This window comes from Hemiscyllium ocellatum, chromosome 4 (genome assembly GCF_020745735.1).
Source record: "Hemiscyllium ocellatum isolate sHemOce1 chromosome 4, sHemOce1.pat.X.cur, whole genome shotgun sequence".
Lineage (NCBI taxonomy): Eukaryota > Metazoa > Chordata > Chondrichthyes > Orectolobiformes > Hemiscylliidae > Hemiscyllium > Hemiscyllium ocellatum.
Genome location: NC_083404.1, coordinates 130,090,331 through 130,116,933, shown reverse-complemented (window position 1 = coordinate 130,116,933; position 26,603 = coordinate 130,090,331). Strand labels below are relative to the sequence as shown.

The following is a 26,603-nucleotide window of genomic DNA, read 5'->3' as shown; positions in this document are numbered from 1 at the left end:
GTGGAGAAAGCAGAGTTCATGTTTTGGGTCAAGTGACTGTCCTCCTCAGAACTCATGAAGAGTCATCTAGATTCAAAATGTTAGTCTTGCTTTCTGTACGTGGATGCTGCCTGACCTGTGATCTCCACAAGTTCAGGTGTAGACTTCTCCACCTGTACAAATCCCATTTTCCCAGTATTGGTTCCAGTGCCCCACGAACTGGAATCCATTTTTCTGGCATCTGTATTTAAGCCATATATTCGTCTCTCAAACCTTGTTTTTGTTATGCCAATTTGCAGGTTGCTCAAGTGATCAGATTATTATGTTTGTGAGGTTCTGTTTATTGATTTGGTGCCAAATTCCTCATATTGGCTGTGTTGGGTGGAATAGACTGGGGAAAGGGGTTGAACAGCAAAGATGTCCAATGAACAATGGCAGACATTTTAAGAACGTAGTTTGTGACTGCTAACAGAGATCCAGCCTACTGAGGGAGGATTCTAGCAAGGGACCATGGTTAACTAAAGCTTTTTTTTTCCCCAATTTGATACTGTGGAAAGATTTTAATAGTAAACCAGAGAATTGGAAATTTAAAAAAAAATCGAAAGATGGCCAAAAGCAGGAGAAAACAAACTTAGGGTAAATTAGCAAGAATAGAACACTAGGTAGTTCAAGCTTTTTCAAATATAGAAAAGGGAGGAGAGAGACCAAAGTCCCTGGAAATTGAAAGTAGAGAACTAATGATGTGGAACCAACACTGAATTCCCCCAATAGGGAAAAGAGAAGAAAGTGGAGTTGACGATGATCAGGTCAGCTGTCAAAAACTGAATTGCTTACTTCTGCTGCTGTATTTTATCTTATGGTGTAAATAACGGAGATGTTAAGAAATAAACTAGTAATCATTTTGAGAGTTCAATTTTCATGATTGGATTGATGTTGTAGATGCTTGTTGATCTATATTGGTTCCTGGTCAACAAAGCCTTCAATTAAAAATTGTCATCGTTTCTGTTTAAATCTCATCCTTATTTTCAAATTTGTCCTTGGGGCTCCCCTCTACATTGTTAATTGCCTCCAGTAACACAATCTTCTCAGATTTCTAAGCTCCGCTAATTCTGTCCTTTTCGTGTACTCCCAATTGTATTTGCTCTATTGTTGGTGACTGTGCCTCCGGATGTCGTCTTCCCCGCCCCCGCCTTTTGCAATGTCTCCTTCTGTTTCCTGACCTGTCTATCATCATCCTTTTTCCACACACTTCTATCTAAGGAGAAAGTGAGGACTGTAGATGCTGGAGATCAAGAGTTGTGTGCAATGCTAGAAAAATACAGCAGGTCAGGCAGCATCCGAGGAGCAGGACAATCGACGTTTCGGGCATAAACCCTTCATCAGGAATGAGGCTTGTGGGTTGCGGAAATGAGATAAATGGAAGGGGCATGGGGTTGGGTGGAAAGTAGCTGATAATGAGATTATCTACATGGGTAGATGTTGGGGAAGAAGGTGATAGATCAGAGAGGAGGGTGGAGTGGATAGATGGGAAAGGTGATGGGCAGGTGAAGAGACCGGTGCCAAGTTGGAAGAGGCTTGGGACTGGTATAATGTGGGGGGAGGGGAAATGAGGAAACTGGTGAAATCCACATTGATCCTGTGAGGTTGGAGGGTCCCAAAGTGGCGTATAAGGTGTTCTTCCTTCAGGCGTCAGGTGGTAAGGGTTTGGCGAAGCCCAAGCCCTGCATGTCCTTGGTGGAGTGGGAGAGGGAGTTGAAATGTTCAACCACAGGGTGCTAGGGTTGGTTGGTGCGGTTGACCCAGAAATATTCTCTGAAACAATCCGCAAGTTGGCATCCTGTCTCCCCGTTGTGGCCTCCTCTTCATTGGGTGCAACGGATACAGTAGGTGATATTGGTGGAGGTACAGGAACATTTCTGTTGGATGAGGGGGGGGTGTTGGTGGTGGTGGTATGGATGGAAATTTTGCACTTCCTGCAATGGCAGGGGAAGGTGCTGGGAGTAAGGGAATAGGTCTGATGAGGGAGTTTTGAATGGAATGGTCTGTCAGGAACGCTGATAGGGGAGAGGAGGGAAATATCACTCTGGTGGGGTCTGTTTGTAGGTGGCAGAAGGGGCAGAGGGTGATGCAGTATATACATAGGCTGATGTATACCTCTGTATACAACACCTCATCCTGTGACACTTGCGCCACTTCCACTCCAGAGAGAGTGGAAGTGCATTCCAGAGAGACCATTCATTCCACGTTCCCTCATCAGATCCATTCCCAGTACCTTCCCCTGCCACCACAGGAAGTGCAGTAGTTGTACACGCGTATGAGCACACACACCTCCGCCTCCACCAATGGCATCTTCTCTATCTGTTGCACCCGATGCGGTCTCCTCTACATCGGGGAGACAGGATGCCAACTTGCAGACCATTTCGGAGAACACCTCTGGGACAACCACACCAACCAGTCCCACTGACCCATTGCTAAACACTTCAATTCCCCCTGCCATGCTGCCAAGGACATACAGGACCTGCGCCGCCTCTATCGCCAAACCCTTACCATCCGATGCCTGGAGGAAGAATATCTCTTATTCCGCGTTCGGACTCTGCAACCACATGGGATCAATGTGGATTTCACCAGTTTCTTGCCCTCGTGCCCCGCCCCCACATTATCCCAGTCCCAAGCCTCCACCTTGGCACCGCCCTCTGGTCCTGTCCATCACCTCTCCCATCGATCTGCTTTCCCTCCTCTCTGACTCTTTACCTTCTCCACCTTCATTTACCTATCTCATTCTCAGCTTCCTTCTGCTAAACCCCATCTTCCTCCCATTTATCTCTCCTGCCAACAAGCCTCATCCCTGATGAAGGGCTTAAACCTGAAACGTTAATTCTCCTGCTACTGATGCTGCCTGACCTGCTGTGCTTTTCCAGCACTACACTCCTGAACTCTTTATCGAAGCCCTTGGTTATCTGTTCTGATATTTCCTTGAGAGGCAGAAACTGCATAGATGTCAAATGTGCCTCAGTCATTCCTACGCTTTTTTGAAAATGTTTTCAAGAAATTTTTACTTTCAGTCGTTAATGAGCGAATTGCAGCTATTGATGATGTGAAGGGTATCTTTTTAATAAGTCGTTCTAATGAATTACCTTCCTCTTTCTAGCCACTTGACTATCCTCGTCCAGCCATTTGGTCCTCAGTATCAAGTTGCTTTAAAAGGATTGCTTGGGAAACCTGAATCAGTCCAATCTATCACTTCATCTTCAAATTCTTCAACTGGTGTTCCACCAATTCTCTCCAACAAGCAATTCATGTCATGGGGTGGAGTTTCTCTCGGAAGGGCTGTGTAAGTACAGTTACTGTTGGCAACTAAAATTATTCTAAGATGCTGTTAATATTGAATTCCATGAAGAACGCGACGACTGGCACTTGAGTATCATCTTTTTAAACTTGATTTGTTTATAATTATTCACGAAAAATTAGTTCTTTCAGAATAAAATCTGTTAATTTTTTTTAACTGAACCATTTAGAATGGTCCATTTATATAATTCATGTATTTAAGGAAATAGCATAACAAAAAAACTACAAATATAAATAGCATAAAATGTCAAAACAACTGGTAAGCGCATTTTTTTTATAAAACTATGCTTGATATTGGAAACTTTTTATTTAATAGACAAAAGCTCTATTGATTGAGTTTGAAAAGACAACAGCATTTTTAAACTAATTATTTGAATAACAGCTTCTCAGATGGCTGAACATTTGCATTTAGCATTCTACAAATTCCAAATCTATTAAAAACCAGAAATGGACAATCTAAAATAAAGCATCAGATGATCACTTTGCAGGAATATGAATGACCCCATCTTGGGACACTCTCTGTCAAATTCCAGGCACCTTGTATATTTAAGGAGAAAGTGAGGACTGAAGATGCTAGAGATCAGAGCTGAAAATGTGTTTCTGGAAAACGCAGCAGGTCAGGCAACATCCAAAGAGCAGGAGAATCGACGTTTCAGGCATGAGCCCTTCCTCATGCCCGAAACGTTGATTCTCCTGCTCTTTGGATGCTGCCTGACCTGCTGCGTTTTCCAGAAACACATTTTCAACCTTGGAGATTTAGCTGGGTGTGGGATATGCCATTTGATGCAGTCAACCTTGCTAATAATGCATAGTTGAGAAAGGAACTTTTTCATCCATAATTATCAAGTCTAATCTTTTGGACCTGGAGTCAGCTTGCTATGACCATGTTTGAGTAACTGCTAATTTGGTGAGCGGACCCATTTGATGAGCCACCAAACCCTTCTTTGATTGTGAGAAATTCTTTTCTCCAGGAAAATGCTGAATGTTCCTGAGGGATTCGCTCTTGCGCTCTATCCATCCATCCATGCAAACTTGAGCTGCATGTTCTGTCCATCAGTAAATCTCAATCAATCCAGCAGCTGCTGACTCCAGGAAACCAAATAACGATGCTCATTAAGATCTTCCATTCACCATCTTGCTGAGCCTAGGAATATGCTGGAGTCCAGTTTGATTCTTTTGGATGGTTTCAATCCGCCAAACCAATGTAAACTAACCTTTTTGCCAGTGTGCGTGAGAGAGAGAAATCTTAAATGCTGTGTGGGGGGCAGAGACTGTTTTTATTATTTGTATCTAGATAATGTTAAGCACATTAAATACTGCTCTTTGCTGTATTTAAAAAATGCACCCCAAGGTTTCTGTGGATTTTCTAGTCATAGATGTAAATGTCATTTTGCTTGTGTTTTTAGGTAAGTAACACAGATTAAGTAGTGTGATTTTCAATTTATTTTGCCCGAAACGTCTATTTTCCTGCTCCTTGGATGCTGCCTGACCTGCTGTGCTTTTCCAGCACCACGCTCGACTCTACCCTCTAGCATCTGCAGTCCTCACTTTTGCCTGATTCAGTTTATTTGACAGTCTCATCAGTTTAATTAACAGCTCAGTCTAGAACTTGCAGGTAACTAAGAATGCAGCCTGCTTCTAGCTGGTTTCTGCTGGACTAAAAATGGTGGTTGGTCAGGTAGTTTCATTTTGACCTTTGGTTCATTAGCATACTGGAGGGTTCTGGAAGGAATGATACTGCAATAAACAATTCAATGTTCTTAAATTAGCAAGCATCTTTTATATAACAAAAGTTGTGATGAGACCAAAAGTGGGAAAAGAGAGGAGTAATTGTTATTGCCCTTAATTGACTAAACTTGAATAAACCAGAGCAATGTTTTGCTTCCTGCTAACAGTGAGGTGACTGCAAAGTGCTTAACATGGTTAAAATATGCTTTGGAACATGGGATTTAGCTTGTTTGGATAAATCATTGTGGAACTAAACAAAGATAGGCCTTCTGATCCAGAGAACAGTGATGTGGTTGACTGTGTCATATGCTGATAAGAGGCTCAGGAAGGGATATTTCAGGATAATTAGCAATCTCCAAAATCACAAGGGTTAAGACACAGCAGGAGGCCATTTGCCCTATTGTGTCTAAACTGTCTGTTGTGATGAGCGTTACAATTTACTACCATTGTCCAACTTTTTTCCTTGCACCTTGGTGACTATTTAAATAGAAATAATGCCCACTTGAATGTGTCAATTCAACTACATTTCCAAGTAGTATATTCCAGACTAAATAATGTGTTCTTTTACCTCTCATGTTTGCTGCTTTTGCATATCTTTTTAATTCTATACTGTCTCTTTCTTGATCCTGGTATGAGTGTAGTTACTGTCTATCTACTCGGTATTTCTCTGGTTCTTTTCTGTTTGACACCTGCCATAGTACATTTTTTAAAATCCTGTGCTTTGAAGCTTGGTTTGTTTGTCCTACCTTTGCCTTTTGAGGAAATATACCTTGATTATACCTGAACCATGTCTTCTTAGAAGTCGCCCATTGTTCATGTAAAGCTTTTTCCACCAACCTTTTCATTTCTAAATCTGCCTTGCCTAGCTGTGTTTCTGAATTTTTTTTTCCAATTTTTTTTTAAAATTTGGGATTGACCATTTGTCACTTTCAAGGATTCTAAACCTTTAAAGGACGATGGAAAACATTTAGGAGATTTGATCATTGATACTTGATCTACTTACCATATATACTTGTGTAAAAGTCAAATTTTTTTAGACTATTTTTAAAAGTTTAATTTATAGGGCCGACTAATACATGGGTACGAGTTTTGAGGGGCTGCAGTTCAAAATACTGTATTAGCAGAAATTGATTTGATCTCATGACTAATCCCAAGAAGGAAAACAATACCAGATAAAAGCAAGAGAAACCGGAATAAATTACTGGTAGTAAATTTTATTCATTCATACCGGTATGAAAATTTTAACATGTCAAAGATTCATTGAAATCCTGCAAAATCACACTGCTCAACATTGTCATGGTCTGGTATAATGGCACACATAAAATGAAACATTTTATTAAACTCTGAATGTGTAAGTGTCTTGAACTTTTCGACCACGTTCTTGCATTTTCCTTCCATTTACTCTCTCTTGTTATGAACCTCAGCAACATTAACAAATTTCTCAAAGAATTATGTAGCTAATATATCTCTCTTTAATTGGGCCATAATATCTGAATAAAAAAGATTAACTTTTCAACGGTATTAACCTTTGGACATAGTGAACAAAGTGCGATAAGTACTGATAGACTTAGACTTAGTACTGGTCTGAATGAATCTAAACCAAGCAGGCTAAGTAGAGTTATGAATGAGTAGAGACTCAATGTAGTAAACAAAGAGCGATGAGTGGTTACTGGTACGAATTAATGAATGTGACTTTAAGTAGGCTGATGGGAACGTGCAGTTTCCTTTTGTAGGAGGTTTATAATGTTAAGTTATAGTAGGGTCGACTTTTACATGCGATATATGGAAAATATAAGACCTTTGGCCAAAAATAAGGGGTTGACCTTTACACTAGTCTGTATGGTAGTTCATCTCATTTCCAAGACCAAAGTCCAACAGTGCATCCTTTCTTGTTGGACTGCATAGTTACATAGGATGTATTATGGAGTACTATAGTCCTTTGGTCCAACCAATCCATACTAAACATAATCCCAAACTGAATTAGTCCCACCTGCCTGTCCTGGCATGCACCCTCCAAACCTTTCCTATTCATGTACCTATCCAAATGTCTTTTAAATGTCATAAATGTGGATACAATTGCCACTTTCTCAGGAAGTCCTTACCACATGTGAGCCACCCGCTGTGAAAAGAATTTTGCCTCATGTGTTTTTTAAATCTCTTTCCCCTCTCCTTTTAAAAATGTGTCCCCACTCTTGAAGTTCCCCCACCTAGGGAAAAGACAACTACCATTAACTCTATCTATACCCCTCATTATTTCATAGGGTATTTTCAGATCACTTCTTGACCTCCTGCACTCCAGTGAAAAAGGTCCCACCAATCCAGCCTTTCCTTACAACTCTTCAGAACCCTCTCCAGGTTGGTAATATCCTTTCCATACTGGGCCACCTCAACAGGACACAGTATTTCAGAAGATGCCTCACCAATGTCCTGTACAACTTCAACATGACTTCCCAACTCCTATAGTCAAAGGGCAGAGCAATAAAGGCAAGCATATCAAATGCCTTTTTAATTACCCTGTCTACAGTAATGCAAACTTCAAATAATTGTGCACCTGCATCCTGGGGTCCATTTTTCCTACAACACTACCCAAGGTCCTACTACTATTATTGTATAAGCCCTACCATTGTTTTGTACCAAAATGCAATATCCCACACTTATCCAAATTGAACTCCATCGGTGTTTTTCTGCCCATTAACCTATTTGATCAAGATCCCTTGGTAGTCTTCGAAAACCTTCTTCACTGTCTGCTGTGCCACCAATTTTGGTGTCATCTGCAAACTTGCTAATCATGTATTCTATTCTCATTTAAATCATTCATATAAATGACAGACAAAAGAAGACTATGAACCAATCCCTGTGGAACACAGCTGGTTACAGGGCTCTAGTACAAAAAGCAACCCATCATCATTACTCTGTCTCTTACCCTTAAGTCAATTAAGAATCCAATTGGCAAGCTCATCCTGAGCCCCATGTGACTTCACTTTACTAAATTAGTCTACCATGTGGAACCTTGTCAAAGGCTTTAAAATCCAATTAAACAACATTATGCTGCTCTATGTCATCAATATTTTTCGTAACTTCCTCCAAAACGCTTAATTTTAAGAGACTCTATTTACCTCGCACAAAACCATGCTGACTATCCTTAATTAATTTTTGCCTCTTAATGTCCACAAATCCTGTCTTTTATGATCACCTCAAACAATTTACCTACAGCCAAAGTCAGACTCAAGTCTTGACTTCCCTGATTTCTCCATACACCCTCTCTTAATCAAAGGTTAAAAAATTAACTACCCTTCAGTCCTCGGGCACGGCATGCATAGTTGTAGATGATGCAAATCTTTCTGCAAAGGTTCTCATAATTTCTTATCTTTCTTCCCACAACATTTTGGAATATATTAGATCAGGTCCTAGAGATTTATCCACCTTATATTCTCTGAGACCTCCTCCTGAACTACCACGTATTGTAAATGAACAGTTTTTAAAAATCCAAGTTTATTTCTTGCAAACTATTCACTTAGTACTCTCTTACCTCTTGGGGTTCAATGCAAAGATGACCTTGTTGATCTTTAAGTGGCCCACCCCCTCTTACTTCCAGCATTAGATGTGGTTCAGCTGTTGGGTATCATTTTGTACATAATCCTAACTAAAGTGTTATGGATTAAGCCAGACCACTCAACATTCTAAAGCAGGCAGCCAGACCATAACTTTTCAATTTGTTTCAGTAAGTGTACAGTGAAAATTGCCTGGAGTAAGTTAGCTAGGTTGACCCACTAGATTTTAAAACAGACAAAAAATTACACTCAAAATTACACAATGAAACACTAAGAACAGAAGTGAAGAATCCCGAGCGAACTCCGGTCTATCCAAACTAGACTTAATTATGCCATTCCGAATACACACACCAGTTTTAATAAGCAAACCTCCTTAAAAACCAGTATAAATGAATGGAATAGGTGCTTACAGGTTGAAGTTAAAAGGGCAGAGAGAAAGAGAGTTTGTTTCCACACAGCTCACTGTTGAACTCCTAACCAGTTCTGGACTGAACAAAACTGCTCGGCTACAGAGCTGACCGCTCCCCTTTCATTATACAGGTCACTTCTAAGATGTGACCACTTTGGCCTGAAATCTCATCAGCTTGCATATAAACAGAAGACCTCTCAAAATCCTATCCGTCTCAGTACCAAACAAGACTGATCGGAGCCTGGCCTGGTTTATTACCCCACTGAAAAAAAAATCAAGGACAGAGTCTCCTTGAGCCAAGTAACAGCTTATAGAAAAAAAAGGGACTAGCTTTGTGACAAAAGAATTACACTGGAACTAATTAAATATCAGTTAAGCACAGTGTTTATTCGCGCATAGACCTCTTCTTTGTAGGCAAGAGGAATACGTCCACATGTAGCTGTTTCTCCAGTGGAAAAAAAATGCAGCAAAGAAGGACAATCTCTGCATCCCACAGCCAACTCTTAAAATTGGAGTCGACCTACCTAGTTTGAACCTATCAGACAGTTAACATTCCCTGTTACATCTCCATGACAACTGTCTTTGAGCCATCACCACTACCACCTTTTATGCTGTACAAATTGTTGCTTTGTTTCCAAAGATTTTCTTAATTGTGCATTTCTGTCCTGACAAGTACAAGATGTATAAAGTTCTGACGAACTGATTTTGTCAAAGAAATACTCAACCATAATTCTATTTCTGCCTGTATTTTTGCTACTCTTTCGTTAGTCATAAGCTCCCATGCTAGTATGGCTGCTGTCTGGTAGCAGCTGTTATGCAGTTCAATTTATTTGCCACATTGGACATAGCAAATACGTTAGCTGTAAATTACCATGATACATACTTCAAACCTGAAATTATTGGAAAATACATTTCTTGTCTATAATTAATTCTGCAGGTGTGGAATGGCAGCATATAGAACAGAGAATGGAACAGCACAATACAGGCCCTTCAGTTTGTTACTGTGATCCAGATGATAAAACCAAACTCTTTATAAACCAGAGAACAACTGTCCATTTCCCATTACAGGTTTTTCTTGGTATAAAATCTTTTTTAGTGTGACATTGTCAACAAGCCTGAGGACTTCACACACTGTTTGACTTGGACGTCATTGAAAGTAAGGCTCAGTTCTGGTATCAAAGTGGATATGTTCTGTTAGACCATCTAAAGTGAGAGTGACAGAAAATTGAATCTGCCAAAAAGACTTGCAGAACATAATCTTGTTTCTAAATTAATTGACTCATACCTGTAAGTAGTTTTGTCCTCCTCATATTGATGGCTAAAACAAATGTCATGCTGCATTGATGTTGCTATATTGCTATCAGTGTTGACAATATGATGCTTGAGGTTGTTTTAAGCTCATATGTCTAGGCTCTATCAGCAACTGCAATCTGTCACTTAATGCTGAAATCAATTGCTGCAATCCAAAAGTTGCAGCTGTCACATCTAAGCTGAGGAAAAGACAGAAACAACAGCAACCTGACTGAACACCAAACTACAACTCATTGGTTCACAAGGTTGACTCTTGACCACATTTCTTTTTGATACTTTTAGGAATGGGCAATAAATGTTTATCATGGTAGCAATACCTGCATACCTTTTTAGACAGTCCACAATAACACCACTCTTCCTGACCAGAATAGAGATGATTGGTAATTTTGCCACCTGTCAGTTCTGCAACTGATTTGGGCTTCACTATCTTTCACAGGCAATAAGGTGTAGTAGTTTCAGTTACACATGTCTCCGAACTGCAGCAAAAGGGAACACATGTTTTAAAAGTAGGGTCTGTGAACTGACATGGCTTTAATAGTTTCAGTAAATAGAGAGTAAATTTATTTGCTGCTTGCCATAAGATAGACTATTCATTGCAAATCGGAACCTGTGTTTGTTTCCATAGCATATGGCTCTGACTCTGTTACCTTCATCTCTTTAGTTGAAATGTTGATGTCAGTTCTCCTCCAGAGTACACTCATTAGGAAGAAATCAAAACGATAAGTTTGATACCAAATGCCTTGCTCTCTTTTCCACCCACTGTCTTGTGGGTACATTTCCACAAGCTGGTTTTAATTCAGCTATTCATTTAGAAGTCTCAAACAATAAAATACTAAACTACTAATCTAAACTTCATTGCATGTAGCAACCAAAATAAAGCCTCTCAAGCAAGGTAGGGCTCACAGTCCAACTTGGTTTTTATTCAATTAATGGTAGCTGTAAATTTAGCTTAATTCTATCAGTGTATATCTCTGGATGGCTATGGTTTGATCTTTGTAAAGGGTTCTTCTCCAGAGTTCTGCCTTTGAAGATTTCTGGAGTTGAATTCTTATACAGTGTTCTCTCTTTCATATTTTTGATGTGACATCATTGATTATTATTTAGATTCTTTCATCAAACTATTGAGTCCTACACTGGAGTTAAGTTTGTTGCTTACTGCCTTATCAGAAGTAGCTTCCCTGTTCCTTGTCACACTTTGCATTGACTGTCTGTTTGAAGACATAGCAGTTAACTTGTGAAATTCTTCTGCAAGGCAGTCATTTGTCCTTGTGGCATAAGGCAGTTGTTTTATCAACCATTGCATTAAACTGTTTTGTTCATGTAATTTTGACTGTTGGCCAGCTAGTGATGCCCACATCCCATGACAAAATGGATTTTTTTTTAAAAACTCCTACATCTCCAACACATGGCTAATTGTGAAGTTTCTGTATACCAACTTGTACTTGTCCCATAACAACTTATTTATAAAATATTCAAACCAACTTAAAATATTTACACTCTTCTTTTTGGTCTTACAGTCAACAGAAGCTAATTCTCAGAAATAATTCTTCATCTGTTATACAACAGTTACGACTGTTGATCAAAGGTCAAGATCAAGACTGCTTTCAGGTAAAATATTGCATTAATATGTGACCTGCATATGGACTCCTCCAGGAATTTTTGTTCCAGCAAGAAGAATTTCTAATGGCTTCACAACTTGGTTTTTGCTTCAATAATATGTCACAGACATGGATGAGGAAAATATAAGTATTACAGCCACATTGGCAGTTGACACAATACAGTCTGCAGAGGGATAGAGATGAGTTAAGCAATTGGGAATAAATTGGCAGGTGGATTATATTATGGGGAAATGTAAGTTTTTTTGCAGAAAGAATCGAGGAGCTGAATGTTTAAATAGATGGACAGCAGAAAAGTACAGAACAGAGGGATTTGGAATTCCTTGTCCGTGAATCACAAAAGCCGACATCCAAATCCATTACGTAACAGAGAAAGCAAATGGCATGTTAACCTTTATTTCAAAGGGAATGGAGTGTTAAAATATGGTTATCATCCTCAAACTATGCAAGACACTTGTCAGACTGTAACTAGAATATGTGAACAATTTTGGGCTCCTTATCACAGGAAATTTAATTGCATTGGAGGCAGTCCTGAGAAGGTCAGTCGTGATTTTGGATATGGGCAGACCTATGACGAAAGATTGAGTAGGTTGGGCTGATACTCGTCTGAGCTTAGAGTTATGAGTGATAACCATACTGAAATATAAAAGTTTGTTGAAGGACTTGAAAAGACAAATGCAGAAAGATTTGCTTTTTTTTTTCTCTTCCCCCTTGTTGGGTGTTGATGACAAGATAGCATAATCATGGAATAACTGGATCAGGAGGAATTTCTTCTGGAGGTAGTGAACTTGAGATTCTTTTCATTCTTGAATAAGTAAATGAAGTAATCAAAAAAAATGAATCTGGGATTATGGGGAAAGCAGAGTTGAGTATTATCAGACTAGTCATATTCTCATTGGAGCAGACTCAGTGGTTTTACAGACTACCTCTGCTCCCATGCTTTTGTTCTTTATTCCTTGCTCTTGTGTATCTTGGCCTTTGCTCCAAGAGAGTAGGTTGTTTTTGGTCATATTGTAGCCCATCTTTATTTAAAGTTGGCTCTAATGACCTGTTAGTACATCTGCCTGTGTGCTTTGGATTGTCTGTTAACGATGAAAGTAAACAAGGTTATTTTATACTCATGGGTCTCACAGGCAAGGGCAGTATTTGTTGCCCATCCCAAACTTGGTGGCTGTGGGATTGTAGTCACATGTAAGCTGTACTGACTAAGGCTAGCAGATTACTTCATTAAAGGCCTTCACTTTTTATCAACAATAGCTATTGTGGTTACCGTTGTTAAGACCAACTTTATATTCCAGACTTTTTAATCAGATTTAAATTCCACCAGTTGTCTCAAAGGGATTTGAATTCATGTCTTCAGGATGTTAGTCTGAGTTTCTGAATCACTGTGCTATAGCTGTTTCAGGTATGCCATCATCTTCCCAGTGCAACACTGATCTTTGCTTTTAAAAGTTTATCCATTTGCAGAGTGGAAGCAATGACTGGTAGAATTGCAATTTATTATCCGATATTTCTGAAATTAATGCAGGCTGATCAAAGACAGCCTCACAGTTTAGGTGTTCTCCGTTGGTTTGGTTTTATTAATATGTTGGAGCAAGCAATCCATGTTATAAAAGCAGCCTAGTTTCTGAACATTTGATTTTGCAATGATTTTTAAAAGGTATATTTTGTGACTTAATAGAAATCCTGATATATTTTTAATTTGTTTGTACAGTAGTTCCCCTGTACCTGTAGTGGATATGTTCCAAGACCTACTGTGAAAGCCTGAGACCTTAGATAGGAGTAAACCTATTCAATTAAATGGGAAATTAACCTTCTGGGCAGCCCCCTGGTTTTGGAACATTCCCTGTAATATGTTCGAGCTGCAGTAAATTGTGGATAATTGAAATTGTGGAAAACTATTCCACAGATACAGCAGTCATCCTGTAATTTAGAAAATATTAGTCAAGGCACTAGACGTAGGTTTGCTTGCTGAGCTGGAATGTTCGTATTCACGTGTTTCATCACCATACTAGGTAAGATCTTTCAGTGAGTCTCCAAATGAAGCACTGGTGGTGTAGCCCGCTTTCTATTTATGTTTGTTTTTTCTTGGGGTGGCGACGTCGTTTTTTGTCCTTTCCCTCAGGGAACACTGATCTTTCAGTGATCCAAGTCACTGAACGTTGGTAGAGTTCCAGTTGGAATGCCCTGCTTCTAGGAGTTCTTGTGTGTCTCTGTTTGGTTTGTCCTAGGATGGATGTGTTGTTACAGTTCAAGTAGTGTCCTTCATTATCTGTATGTAAGGATATTAGTGAGAGAGGGTCATGTCTTTTTGTGGCTAGTTGATGTTCATGTATCCTGGTGGCTAGCTTTCTGCCTGTTTGCCCAATGCAGTGTTTGTCACAGTTCTTGCAAGGTACTTTGTAGATGACATTAGTTTTGCTTGTTGTCTGTATAGGGTCTTTCAAGTTCATTTAGCTGCTGTTTGTGTTGGTGGGTTTACGGGCTACCATGATGCCAAGGGGTCTGAATAGTCTAGCAGGTCATTTCCAAGATGCCTTTGATGTAGGGCAGCGTGGCTAGGGTTTCTGGATGTGTTTTGTCTGCTTGTTCAGGTTTGTTGCTCAGAAATCGGCAGACTGTATTCATTGGGTACATTGAATACATTGCATAGGTATATAGGAATTATACTAATGTCGCTCACAAAACAACTTGCAAGAACTGGTAACAAAAACTACATTGGACAAACAGGCAGAAAACTAGCCACCAGGATGCATGAACATCAACTAGCCACAAAAAGACTTGACCCACTTTCACTAGTATTCTTACATACAAATGAGGAAGGACACCACTTCATCTGGGACAACACATCCATCCTAGGACAAGCCAAATAGAGATGCGCGCGAGAATACCTAGAAGCATGGCATTCCAACTGGAACTCTCATCAACAAACCCATTGATTTGGATCCTATTTACCACCCCTGAGAAAAAGAACAGGAAATGACATCACCAACCCAAGGAAACTCAAACCTATAAATAGAAAGCGGGCTACACCACCAGTGTTTCATTTGGAGGCTCACTGAAGATGTTACTTGGTGACGAATGTTTGAAAATGAACCTCCTAGCTCAGCGAGCAACCCTACATCCAGAACTTCAACCTGAGCTACAAATCTTCTCAAACTTGCTATTAGTCAAGGCATTCTCTAATTTTTGAAGTCAAAATTTTAATAACTAACTAACCTTTATAGTTACAGAGCACTTTTGGTCCTGAAGAAAGACGAAGTGGTAGTCGGGAGTTGATGGTTTGCCCGAAAGAAGATGTCTGTGTTCATCTTTTGTTTGCACCTACACGGGTTGCTTGCATGTTGGCAAGGCTTGAAATTAAGCAATCTGGAATGCGTTCAGGTCAACCAGGAGTAAAATTCACTGTATGTATATAATTGTTTGCTTGAAATAAATTGTAATTAATGTTGTAAAACAGATCTGTTCTGCCACTTAAATTTAGCATTTCCATTTGAGAGGTGCACGTTGCCTTCTAATTAGTTTCCCTTCAAGGTAATTGAAAACTGCATGTGGCAAGCTGTCAAACCCCCACAAGATCTTGACCTTGAAAGAGGTGAAAATGCTGCTCAACACAGTAAAACTAGAGACATTTCCTTGATCTTTTAAATGGCATAGCATACCAACACCTTTAATGTGTCATCTTAGTGTATTTTACCTACAAGCTGCAAAGTGACCTCACAAAATGTTTTTCTTTGTGAATGATCAGGCAGACAGGCTGTAGAAACCTTTCCCTATAAGTTAGATGTTAATGCAATATTGTTGAGTTCTATTTAATAGTTTTGATTAGAGTGGTGCTGAAAAAGCACAGCAGATCACACAGCATCCAGGGAGCAAGAAAATCGACGTTTTGGGCAAAAGCCCTTAATTGGGAATGGAGGCAGGGAGCCTCCAGGGTGCTGGGCCTGGGGAGAAGGTAGCAAAGAGTACAATGGGTGGATGGAGGTGGGGATGAAGGTGATAGGTCAGAGGTTGGGGGGAGTGGATAGGTGGGAAGAGAAATTGGCAGGTAGGACAGGTCATGAGGACATACTGAGCTGGGAGTTAGGAACTGGGGTAAGGTGGGGGGGAGGGGAAATGAGGAAACTGCTGATGCCCTGTGGTTGAAGTGTTCCGCAGTGGAAGATGAGGCGTTCTTCCTCCAGGTGTCGGGTGGTGACGGAGTGGCGGTGAGGAGGCGCAGGACCTCCATGTCCCCGGGAGTTGAAATGTTGGGCCACGGGGCAGTGGGGTTGATTGGTGCGGATGTCCCAGAGATGTTCCCTAAAGCGCTCTGCGAGGAGGCAACTGGTCTCCCCAATGTAGAGGAGACCGCATCGCGAGCAACGGATACAATAAATGATATTGGTGGATGTGCAGGTAAAACTTTCGATGTGGAAGGCTCCTTTGGGGCCTTGGATAGAGGTGGGGGAGGTGAAGTGGGGCGCAGGTTTTGCAATTCCTGCATTGGCAGGGGAAGGTGCCAGGATGGGTGGATGGGTTGTTGGAGGCATGGACCTGATCAGGTAGTCGGGGGAGGGAACGGTCTTTGCGGAAAGCAGTGGGGAGGGAAATATAACTCTGGTGGTGGGGTCTGTTTGGAGGTTGTGCAAATGTCGTCGGATGATGCAGTTTATGTGAAGGTTTGTAGGGTGGCAAGTGAGGACCAGGGGGGTTCTGCCCTTGTTATGGTTCTACGGGTTAAGTTTGAGGGCGAAGGTGTGGGATGTGGATGAGATGTGTTGGAGGGATCTTCAACCACGTGGGGAGGGAAATTGTGGTCTCTAAAGAAGGAGGCCATCTGGTGTGTTCTGTGGTGGAACTGGTCCTCATGGGAGCAGATACGGTGGAGGAATTGGGAATATGGGGGTGGCATTTTTGTAGGAGGTAGGGTGGGAAGAGGTGTAATCCAGGTCACTATGGGAGTCAGTGGGTTTGTAAAAAAAAATGTCAGTGTCAAGTCAGTTGTCATTAATGGAGATGGAAAGGTCCAGAAAGTGGAGGGATATGTCAGAGATGGTTCAGGTGAATCTAAGGTCGAGATGGAATGTGTTGGTGAAGTTGATGAATTGTTCAACCTCCTTGCGGGAGCATGAAATGGAGCCGATGCAGTCATCAATGTAGCGGAGGAATAGTTTAATACTTGTTAACTTTTCAAAGACTTTGATCCCAGCTCTCTTCCCATTGTAAGTCATTTTGATTTACTCTGACTAGAGTTCTTAAAATGTAACTATGAATTTATTTCCATCGTCAATTTGATCCTCTCGTGAGTGGTATTGACGTAATCTTGGTCACCTCTTTAGCAATTCTACTTAATCCATTTCTGAACTCATTTTGCTGAGGATTTTTAAAGAAGCAGCATGAACTAGAAATAAGTATGTTAGCATATGTAAACAAAGCAAAAATTGTAACAGTTCGCTAAGCTGATTTGAATTACTGATTTGTAACTTGAGCTTAGTAAATGACCTTTTGAATCATCACTATTGTCTGCATTATATCATGTGGCCCAAAAAGATAACGTTGCAATTGTACAGTTGATTCCGTAAGTGATAAGTTGAAATTTGATTGTGCTTTGTATCCAAGCTATCTAAAACATTATAATTATTTTTAAAACTGTTTTCCAGATTCCGCTTTCAGGTTATGGAGGAACAAGTAGCATTATATTGGAAGATGTTGATCAACAATCAGATGGTTATGTAATGAAATTAAATGGTATCACACCTGACAAAGTGACCAAACTAACTTTCCGTATGAGAAATACAGGCTCTCGGGCTGCGTATGTTCAGGCAGCTTGTTTCTCAGATTTACAAATGACGACTTTTATGACCACCAATGCTGTACATGTTTCTCCAGCACAATTTGTTCTCAAGGAACGGACTCAAGAGGTAAGGTTTTTCTTTACTATAAGAAGTAATTCATGTAACTAATGAGGTCACTGCAGAGTTTTCACAAAAACAGTTTTAAATAAATCTAGAGACCAGATAAATAAAACTAACTACGGGTGCTGAAAATCTGAAACAAACAAATTTCCAGTAGTATCTGGAGAGAAAGCAGAGGTAATGTTGAGTCCAGTGACCTTTTCAGAATGTGATAAATGTAAGGCATACAACTGGAATTCATCCATTCAGTACTTGAAGGGGGATCGTAATTGTCTCTCGATTTTTTTTTCAAAACTTCAGGGGATAGCTCTTCAAATTTATTTGAGCTTTTGAACTTAGGATCAAATTACAGTTGAGAATATATCTAATGATAAGGAGTTTGGTTAACTGTTGACTTTCCCTGATAGTTGCAATGATTTTCAGTATAATTGTCTTCTTTTAGCTATTTGGGCAGGTAACTGTAGCATTGCAAATACCAAGTTACCCTAAAAATGCAGGCTCTCTCAGACTGTAACACACAATCCTAATTGTGATTTAAGGCTTTTATTTTGGAACTTTTTTTATCCAGTACTTTATTTTTCACATTTAATATTTTGATGGTTTTGAACTGTCACAATTGATACTGATCTTAGAACCTCGACACGGTTCTGTCCCCCTTAGTCCAAGAACTCCTCACCTAAGTTCGGGACACCACCCATGCCCTCCACCTCCTCCATGATTTTCGCTTCCCCAGTCCCCAACGCCTTATCTTCACGAAGGACATCCAGTCCCTGTACACCTCCATCCCCCATCACGAAGGACTCAAAGCCCTCCGCTTCTTCCTTTCCCGCCGTACCAACCAGTACCCTTCCACCGACACCCTCCTTCGACTGACTGAACTGGTCCTCACCCTGAACAACTTCTTCTCTTTCCAATCCTCCCACTTCCTCCAAACAAAAAGAGTTGCCATGGGCCCCAGCTATGCCTGTCTCTTCGTAGGATATGTGGAACAGTCCATCTTCCGCAACTACACTGGCACCACACCCCACCTTTTCCTCCGCTATATCGATGACTGTATTGGCGCTGCCTCGTGCTCCCACGAGGAGGTTGAACAGTTCATCAACTTTACCAACACCTTCCACCCCGACCTCAAATTCACCTGGACCTTCTCAGACTCCTCCCTCCCCTTCCTAGACCTTTCCATTTCTATCTCGGGCGACCGAATCAACACAGACATCTGCTACAAACCGACTGACTCCCACAGCTACCTAGATTACACCACCTCCCACCCTGCCCCCTGTAAAAATGCCATCCCATATTCCCAATTCCTTCGTCTCCGCCGCATCTGCTCCCAGGAGGACCAGTTCCAATACCATACAGCCCAGATGGCCTCCTTCTTCAAGGACCGCAGATTCTCCCCAGACGTGATCGACAATGCCCTCCACCGCATCTCCTCCACTTCCCACTCCTCCTCCCTTGAGCCCCGCCCCTCCAACCGCCACCAGGACAGAACCCCACTGGTTCTCAGCTACCACCCCACCAACCTCTGTACAAAGCATATCATCTGCCGTCATTTCCGCCACCTCCAAACGGACCCCACCACCAGGGATATATTTCCCTCCCCTCCCCTATCAGCGTTCCGAAAAGACCACTTCCTCTGTGACTCCCTCGTCAGGTCCACACCCCCCAACCAATCCAACCTCCACCCCCGGCACCTTCCCCTGCAACCGCAGGAAATGCAAAACTTGCGCCCACACCTCCTCCCTTACCTCTCTCCAAGGCCCCAAGGGATCCTTCCATGTCCGCCACAAATTCACCTGCACCTCCACACACATCATCTATTGCATCTGCTGCACCCGATGTGGCCTCCTCTATATTGGGGAGACAGGCCGCCTACTTGCGGAACGCTTCAGGGAGCACCTCTGGGACGCCCGGACCAACCACCCCGTGGCTCAACACTTTAACTCCCCCTCCCACTCCACCAAGGACATGTAGGTCCTTGGACTCCTCCATCGCCAGAACATAACAACAGGATGGTTAGAGAAAGAGCGCCTCATCTTCCGCCTCGGAACCTTCCAACCACAAGGGATGAACTCAGATTTCTCCAGTTTCCTCACTTCCCCATCCCCCCCACCTTGTCTCAGTCGATTCCCTCGAACTCAGCACCGCCCTCCTAACCTGCAATCTTCTTCCTGACCTCTCCGCCCCCACCCCCACTCCGGCCTATCACCCTCACCTTGACCTCCTTCCACCTATCACATCTCCATCGCCCCTCCCCCAAGTCCCTCCTCCCTACCTTTTATCTTAGCCTGCTGGACACACTTTCCTCATTCCTGATGAAGGGCTTATGCCCAAAACGTCGAATTTCCTGTTCCTTGGATGCTGCCTGACCTGCTGCGCTTTAACCAGCAACACATTTTCAGTGCTAACAATATAGATACATTTCAATTCTGTCTTTACAGTTGTGCTAAAACTGTTGAGCACAAGCATCATCATTCAAAGAGGATTACTTGACTTCAGTATCAAAATTAGAAGTAGCCTGTTTTTGAGGAATTTACATTGTGGATAGGAGTTCCCTTTGTATGTGAATGTACAACTAGCTGAAAGAGGGAAATTTTCTTGCATTCTGAAAACATTATCTAACAGCTATGCGTGCTTTTTAAAGTTCAACCCTCAATCTTAGCCCTTAAAACTTTTACTGAAATAGTTTTAGCTGTATTCTGTCTTATTACTTGAATTTTGGCTGCTTTGGAGACCGTAAGATGGCCTCCATGCAAGGACTTGACTGTTCACATTTCACTGCAGAAAGGTCTGAGCTTTAACCTCCTTGGGTGAAGTTAGTAGTTTTTCTGCATAGCTAATACCTTTCTCAGTCAGCTCATTCAGAGCATTGTTTCCTGCTGAAGGCATAACATAACTAAAGGAAAGCAATGAAGACAGTAATGGTCAGAAAAGTATTGAGTACTCTCATATATGGTTAAGATTATACAGACAAATAATGACTGTTTACATGTCTTCGTCAAGTTTGCCTGGTGAAATACTAGATAAATAGCGATTTATTAGGCTAATATGCACTATACTTGCTATAATCTCAAGAATTAATTTGGACTTAGAAATAAGTTTGATTAATGGGGCAAAAGCAGAGCTAAACAGGATTGATTTGGAATAAGAAAATAATGTTGCAAAAAATGATCTATACAAACAGTCACCTTCAAGGTGCAAATGGTTTGTGTACAGTCAAGATACATATCCTCTAATGGAAAAGGTTGGACAGAATGAATCCACCGTTCCATGGATGCTGAAGGAGGTAGGAATTAGCATTAGGAAGAAAAGGTGTGCTTATGCTAGGATTAAGATGGAAAATACAATTGAAAACTAACAAGAATGCAAACAGTTTAGAGGGTAGGTGAGAAATGCAAATAATAGCAGCAAAGCAAAACAGAAAAGACTAGCAGTTAATATAAAAGGCAACCCCAAAGTCGTCAGCCGTAGGCATATAAATAGTAAGAGTGGTTATAGGAGGATTGGGGCTGATCAGAGGCCAAAAAAGAAATTTTCTACATAGAGCTGGGGCATGACTGAGATGTTAAATGAATGCTTTGCATCTGTCCTTACCAAATAGGAAGATGTTGTCCATAGTATGGATTTCAGAGGAGGAAACTGTCATTGAGAGGGAGCGAAAATTAATAAGGATGAAGTCTTTAGATAGTTGACATAGTTGACAAGGTGCTGAAACCAGATGAGGTGCATCTAAGGATTTTGAAGAAAAATGAAATTGAGGGCACCTGCCATAATTTTTCAGTCTTCCCTGGAGTAGGTGGAGGTGCCAAAATGCTGGAACTCCCAACAGTGGGATTAGCATGGAAAGTCCTGTAAATGGGCCTCAAAGGTGGGAATGGGATGAGAGGAGGTAAGTAGTAGAGAGTAAAATCTCCAAAGGAAATGTCAGTAACTGGCTTAGAGTGGATAGCGCTTTGTTTGTTGGCAGACGTCATGTTTATTGATCTGATCTGGTCCAGGTTGACTTGATAAGTACTAGAGTTGCATTTGCTCTACAAATGAAGATTAATTTGGCAGATAAAGGCAGCACCACCCTTGTCAGCAACTACTCTGTTGTTCTTTCCTCTGCTACGAACTCTTCCTATTTTTAAGTAACCAACAGAAATAGTGGTAATGTCAATGGACTAGTAATTCAGAATCTCAGGCTAATGTTCAGAGGGTGTGGATTTGAATCCCATGGTAGATGGTGAAATTTTAATAAAAATCTGGAATAAAAAAAACTAATGGTGACCATGTAACTAGTGAAAATGGTTTTTAAAAAATCCATCTAGTTCACTAATGTCCTTTTGTTTAATCCAAGAACGAAATCTGGCATCCTTACCTGACCAAGACTACAAATGATTCCAGATCCACAGTGGTTGAGACTTAGCTGCTCTTTGGGCAATTAGACAATAGTTGTATATCTGCATATGGGCAAATTAAAAACAAATTATTGCAGTTTTAAGATTTTAACTTAAGAAGCATTAACTATGGTCTCTTTCCACAGATGACGCATGAACTGGTCAGTAATTCTAAGTTTAATCATATGTTGCCAATATGAAGGAAATTGTTTTTTTATTAATGTTGCATTTCTTTTGGTTTTGATGTGCCTGTATGTAATTTTTCTTTCTTCAGACAATTACTGTAACCTGCCATTCCAATTTAAGAGAATACCTGGACTGTAAAATGGATCCAACATTGATTTGTAGAATTTGTTTCTTTTGGGGAGATGAGGTGGCAAGGCAGCAACTAAGAAGGTATGTGAGATTTTACAATTTCAATATACCTATACATGTCTAAATGTTTTTTTTTCAATTTAAGCAGTATATTTAGTTGGTTGTTTCCTTATGTTTGTGACAAGTTAGAAAAAGTCTGTGATAGTAGTTCCAATGATATTTGGTATTTGTGAATCTAACCTACAATCAAGAAGTTTCAGCTAGGATTCTATTCTGTGTGTCCACTGACTGACTGATATATAATGGTTTTTGGGCTTAGAGTATAGACAGAGTCAACCAAAAGAGACCAAAATAATTCAAAAGTTCTAGTGGTTTGTCAACAGGATGTAAGTAATGCCCATTTCCCTAATATTAAATGACTGATTAAATCACGATAGTTTTTTTTAGGCTGAATGATGCGCAAATGTAATGTTTGCATTGTCGTATGGGGAATAATGAACTGACAGTGAGAGTGAAGATTTAAAACTAAATCAACAGATCACAAAAATAAAAGGATAAAACTAAAGATTCCATCTGTGTGCATAGAGCATTTGAAATAAACCTAACAGAGTGAAAATTTTTTAAAAAGTACAATCTGGGCCATTACAGAGACATGGTTGATACATATTGAATGGTACAGGGCATCTGTACAGAAAAATCAGATGGCCAAAAGTGGTCTGGATGAAGAGTTCAGTGTGTTCCTTAGAACAGTGTTTGAGATTGGATCCAAAAATCAGAACAGCCTGTGCCAGATTTGACATTGAGAGATCTGATAGCACTAGCTAAGGAATTCTGTTAATGTGCTGCCAAGTAGCAGTGATCATAATATGATTGACTTCCACATGCAGTTTGAGGGAGAGAAGAATGAGTAATTAAACTTGCAGAAGTGCAGTTATGAAGCATGAAAACAGAGCTAACTGCGGTTAACTGATAAATTGGGTTAAAGGATAATTCAATAGACATAAGTGGCAGACATTTAAAGAGATAGCTGAAACTACACTGAATAGATTCATTCTAAAATGGGCAAGAGGCCTAAGGGGTGGACCCACTATCCATAGCTACTAATCAAAATAATATTTTTTTTTAAAAATGGTGTCAGATGAGTGGCAGGTCTGAAGGTTAGACAGAATAAAGAGCAAAAACAATGGCAAAGATTAATGATGAAGTTAGAGTTTGGATGAAATCTAGCTAGGAATATAGAAATACATATAAAGATAAAAGCATTAAATATTTTCGAGTATGAGTTAGATGTAGTTCTTGGGGTGAAAGGAACTAAAGGGCATTGGGAGAAAGTGGGAATACAGTACTGAGTAGAATGAACAAGCCTGCTCTGCCATTCAATATGATCATAGTTGAAGGACTGAATGACCTATTCTTTCTCCAGTTTTCTTTGTTTAGATAGTAAGCATTTCAATGTATAATTTTCCAAGTATTTTAAGAAGTTGAAGAGCATGTTGGTCCTGGAAGAATTAATGGAAACCAAGGCAATAATGGATGAATTGAGTAGTTTTTTTAATTTAAGACTTCACCGAAGGGAATATAAATAACATCCCACAAATAACTGTATATGAAAGGAGGGAGGAGCTCTGGAAAATTAGAATCACCAGGGAAGTGGTACCACAGGAATTGTCGTTATGAGGACATGTCAGAGTCTAGGTATTCTACAGTTAATATCTTGCCTCCTATCTGCAAAACAACTCAGGACTATGATGGAATACTCTTGATTTACCTGGCTAGATGGCCCTCGAGCTCAACACTGTACAGGATGTAGTGGTCTACTTGATTGGTACCCAGCCCACCACCTTCAGCATTCACTTCCTTCCCCACTTATGTGCAGTGGTGGCAGTGAATGTCATCTATGCTGTGTATTGCTGCAGCAGCTCATCTAGGACCATTTGAGATCACCTTCCAAAATGTGACCTCTACCTCCAAAGTGCAGATGCATCAGAATACCACAACCTGCAGGATTTCCTCAAGCCCCACACAATGTTCGTTGGAAGGATTGATTGCACAGTATTGTGGAAAATACTCATGGTGTAGAAGGTAACTTGCTGGCATAGATGGAGTCCAATATGCTGTCTACTGCACCACAAAGCCTGACCTCAAGTCATCTAAAAGGAAACAAGGATTTAAATGGGTCTTCTGGCTGCCAAGTGGTAACAGGTAGTATACCGTGGGATCAATGCTGAGCTTCAACCTTCTAGAATATGTTTTTTAAGGAGTTAAAGTGCAGTTCCTAAGTTTGCTGATGAGACAAAACTAGGTAAGTTGTGAAGAGGACACAATGTGCCTACAAAGAAAAATAACTTGTTTAAGTGAGTAGACAGGATTCCAGAAAATGGAATATATGTGGGAAAATGTGAAATTTGTCCATCTTGGAAGGAAGCATTTTTTTAAAAAGAAGCTTTTTATCTAAATGCACAGGGATCTGGATTTTCTAGTGTATGAATCACAAAAGGCTAGTCTATGTGAACAGGAAATAATAGAGAAGTTAATACAGTATTATAATTTATGGCAATGAGAATTGAATAAAAAAAACCGTGCTCCATTATTTGGGGCCTTGGTGAGACCACATCTGAGATCATGTAAGGAAGGATGTAAATTGTGTTGGAAGCAGTTCAGAGAATGTTTGACTGGACTAATACTGGAATGGACAGATTCTTATGAGGCAGGGTTGGATAGGCTTGGTCTTTTGATCTGTTGGACTTTATTACCCTGGATACTTAATTGAAAAATGTAAGATACTGAGCGTTCCTCACTGGTTAGAGGTGATGAGGATGCTTTATCTTGTCAGAATATCTGGACATGGAAACCACTTGAATAAAAGGTTTACAAATTGAAGGTACTTATAAGGCAAAATCTTCCTCCTTCAGCGGGGCAAGTCTCTGGAACTCTGCTTCCATTGCTTTTTTGAGGAAGGATATGTTTGAACATTTTAAAGATGAAGGTGGCTAATTTTTGGAAGCAATGGATAAAGGTTATTGGAGATAGTGAAAAATCATCAGACCATTATTAAATGGCAGAGTGTATTTGAGGGACCACGGTCGACTTGTACCCTAGATTGTGTTTGTGTGTGAGACCAGGTTGTTTTGAGTTTGAAGTTTCAGCAAACTGAAGGAAACTTCATTTATTAACTGTATTTCTTGGTAGTGTTTTGCTCCCCTAACAATGTGCTTTGTTCATTAGTATCCTTAATGTAAAAATAATTTAATAGCAATTTTAAGCTTAAATGCAAATTACTAAATTAGGACAGTTGCCTTGCAGATATTTGTTATATTGGTTATGAACCTAAATGACTTCCCTTTTGTCTTTTCTTTTCTACCCCTCTCTAACTCATTACCTTAGGGCTCTTAGCCGGAGTCGACATGCCCATGAGCATATAGTTTGCAATGACAGTCCACTTCGAAAGATGAATTTCGATCAAACATTTCCTGGTGAAGAGTTGATATTAGAGAAAGGTATTAATTGCTTGTTTATTAATTATTTAATATGCAGATTTTTCAATTTAATGGACTGGACTGTACTAAATACTGTACTGTCTTAGCTACGTGATAACATTTGAAAGGAACTTCGAGATCAGATAATAAAAATAAATATTGTCAATTGCAACAAATTTTTACACCAGACATTGGTTGAGGTATGTAGCAGAGCCAAGGAATGCTAGGGATCCTGATAAATCCTGCTAGACCAAAATCTTTTCAGACCATGTTGAAGACTTCAATAAGTAAGATTGAGACAGAGGAGCAGAAATGGGCCTGATGCCTCTTTTTGAGCCTACACTGCCATTGAGTAAGTTATTGGTTGAACTTGTACTTAGACTCTTTTTCATTAAATGCCATTATTCCTTGGCACTTAATATTCAGGGAAAAATATACTGTCCACTTTTATCTCGAGTATTTCAACACCGGAGCATGCTCTTCCCTAGGGTGTTGAGAATTCCAAAGTTTTACAGCATCCATTCCTGAATCACTAACCCCTTACCCTGTGACTATCATTCTAAATTATAGAGTCAAAAAAACTTTGATCCCAGGATC

General features: G+C 40.3%; 1 protein-coding gene across 4 annotated transcripts in view; it reads left to right on the top strand.

The window, feature by feature from the left end:
• Positions 1–26,603, top strand: part of cep192 (centrosomal protein 192) — a 182,503-nt gene that overhangs the window by 111,913 nt on the left and 43,987 nt on the right. For 3 of the 4 annotated variants that reach the window (XM_060823867.1, XM_060823868.1, XM_060823866.1), the window contains exons 30-35: positions 3,128–3,310; positions 11,841–11,931; positions 15,167–15,346; positions 17,582–17,842; positions 22,490–22,611; positions 25,915–26,027. In XM_060823867.1, the coding sequence (XP_060679850.1) occupies positions 3,128–3,310; positions 11,841–11,931; positions 15,167–15,346; positions 17,582–17,842; positions 22,490–22,611; positions 25,915–26,027 (950 nt within the window). Of the gene's footprint in view, positions 1–3,127; positions 3,311–11,840; positions 11,932–15,166; positions 15,347–17,581; positions 17,843–22,489; positions 22,612–24,271; positions 24,322–25,914; positions 26,028–26,603 lie in introns of those variants that run through there. The other variant, XM_060823870.1, reaches the window with a different exon arrangement.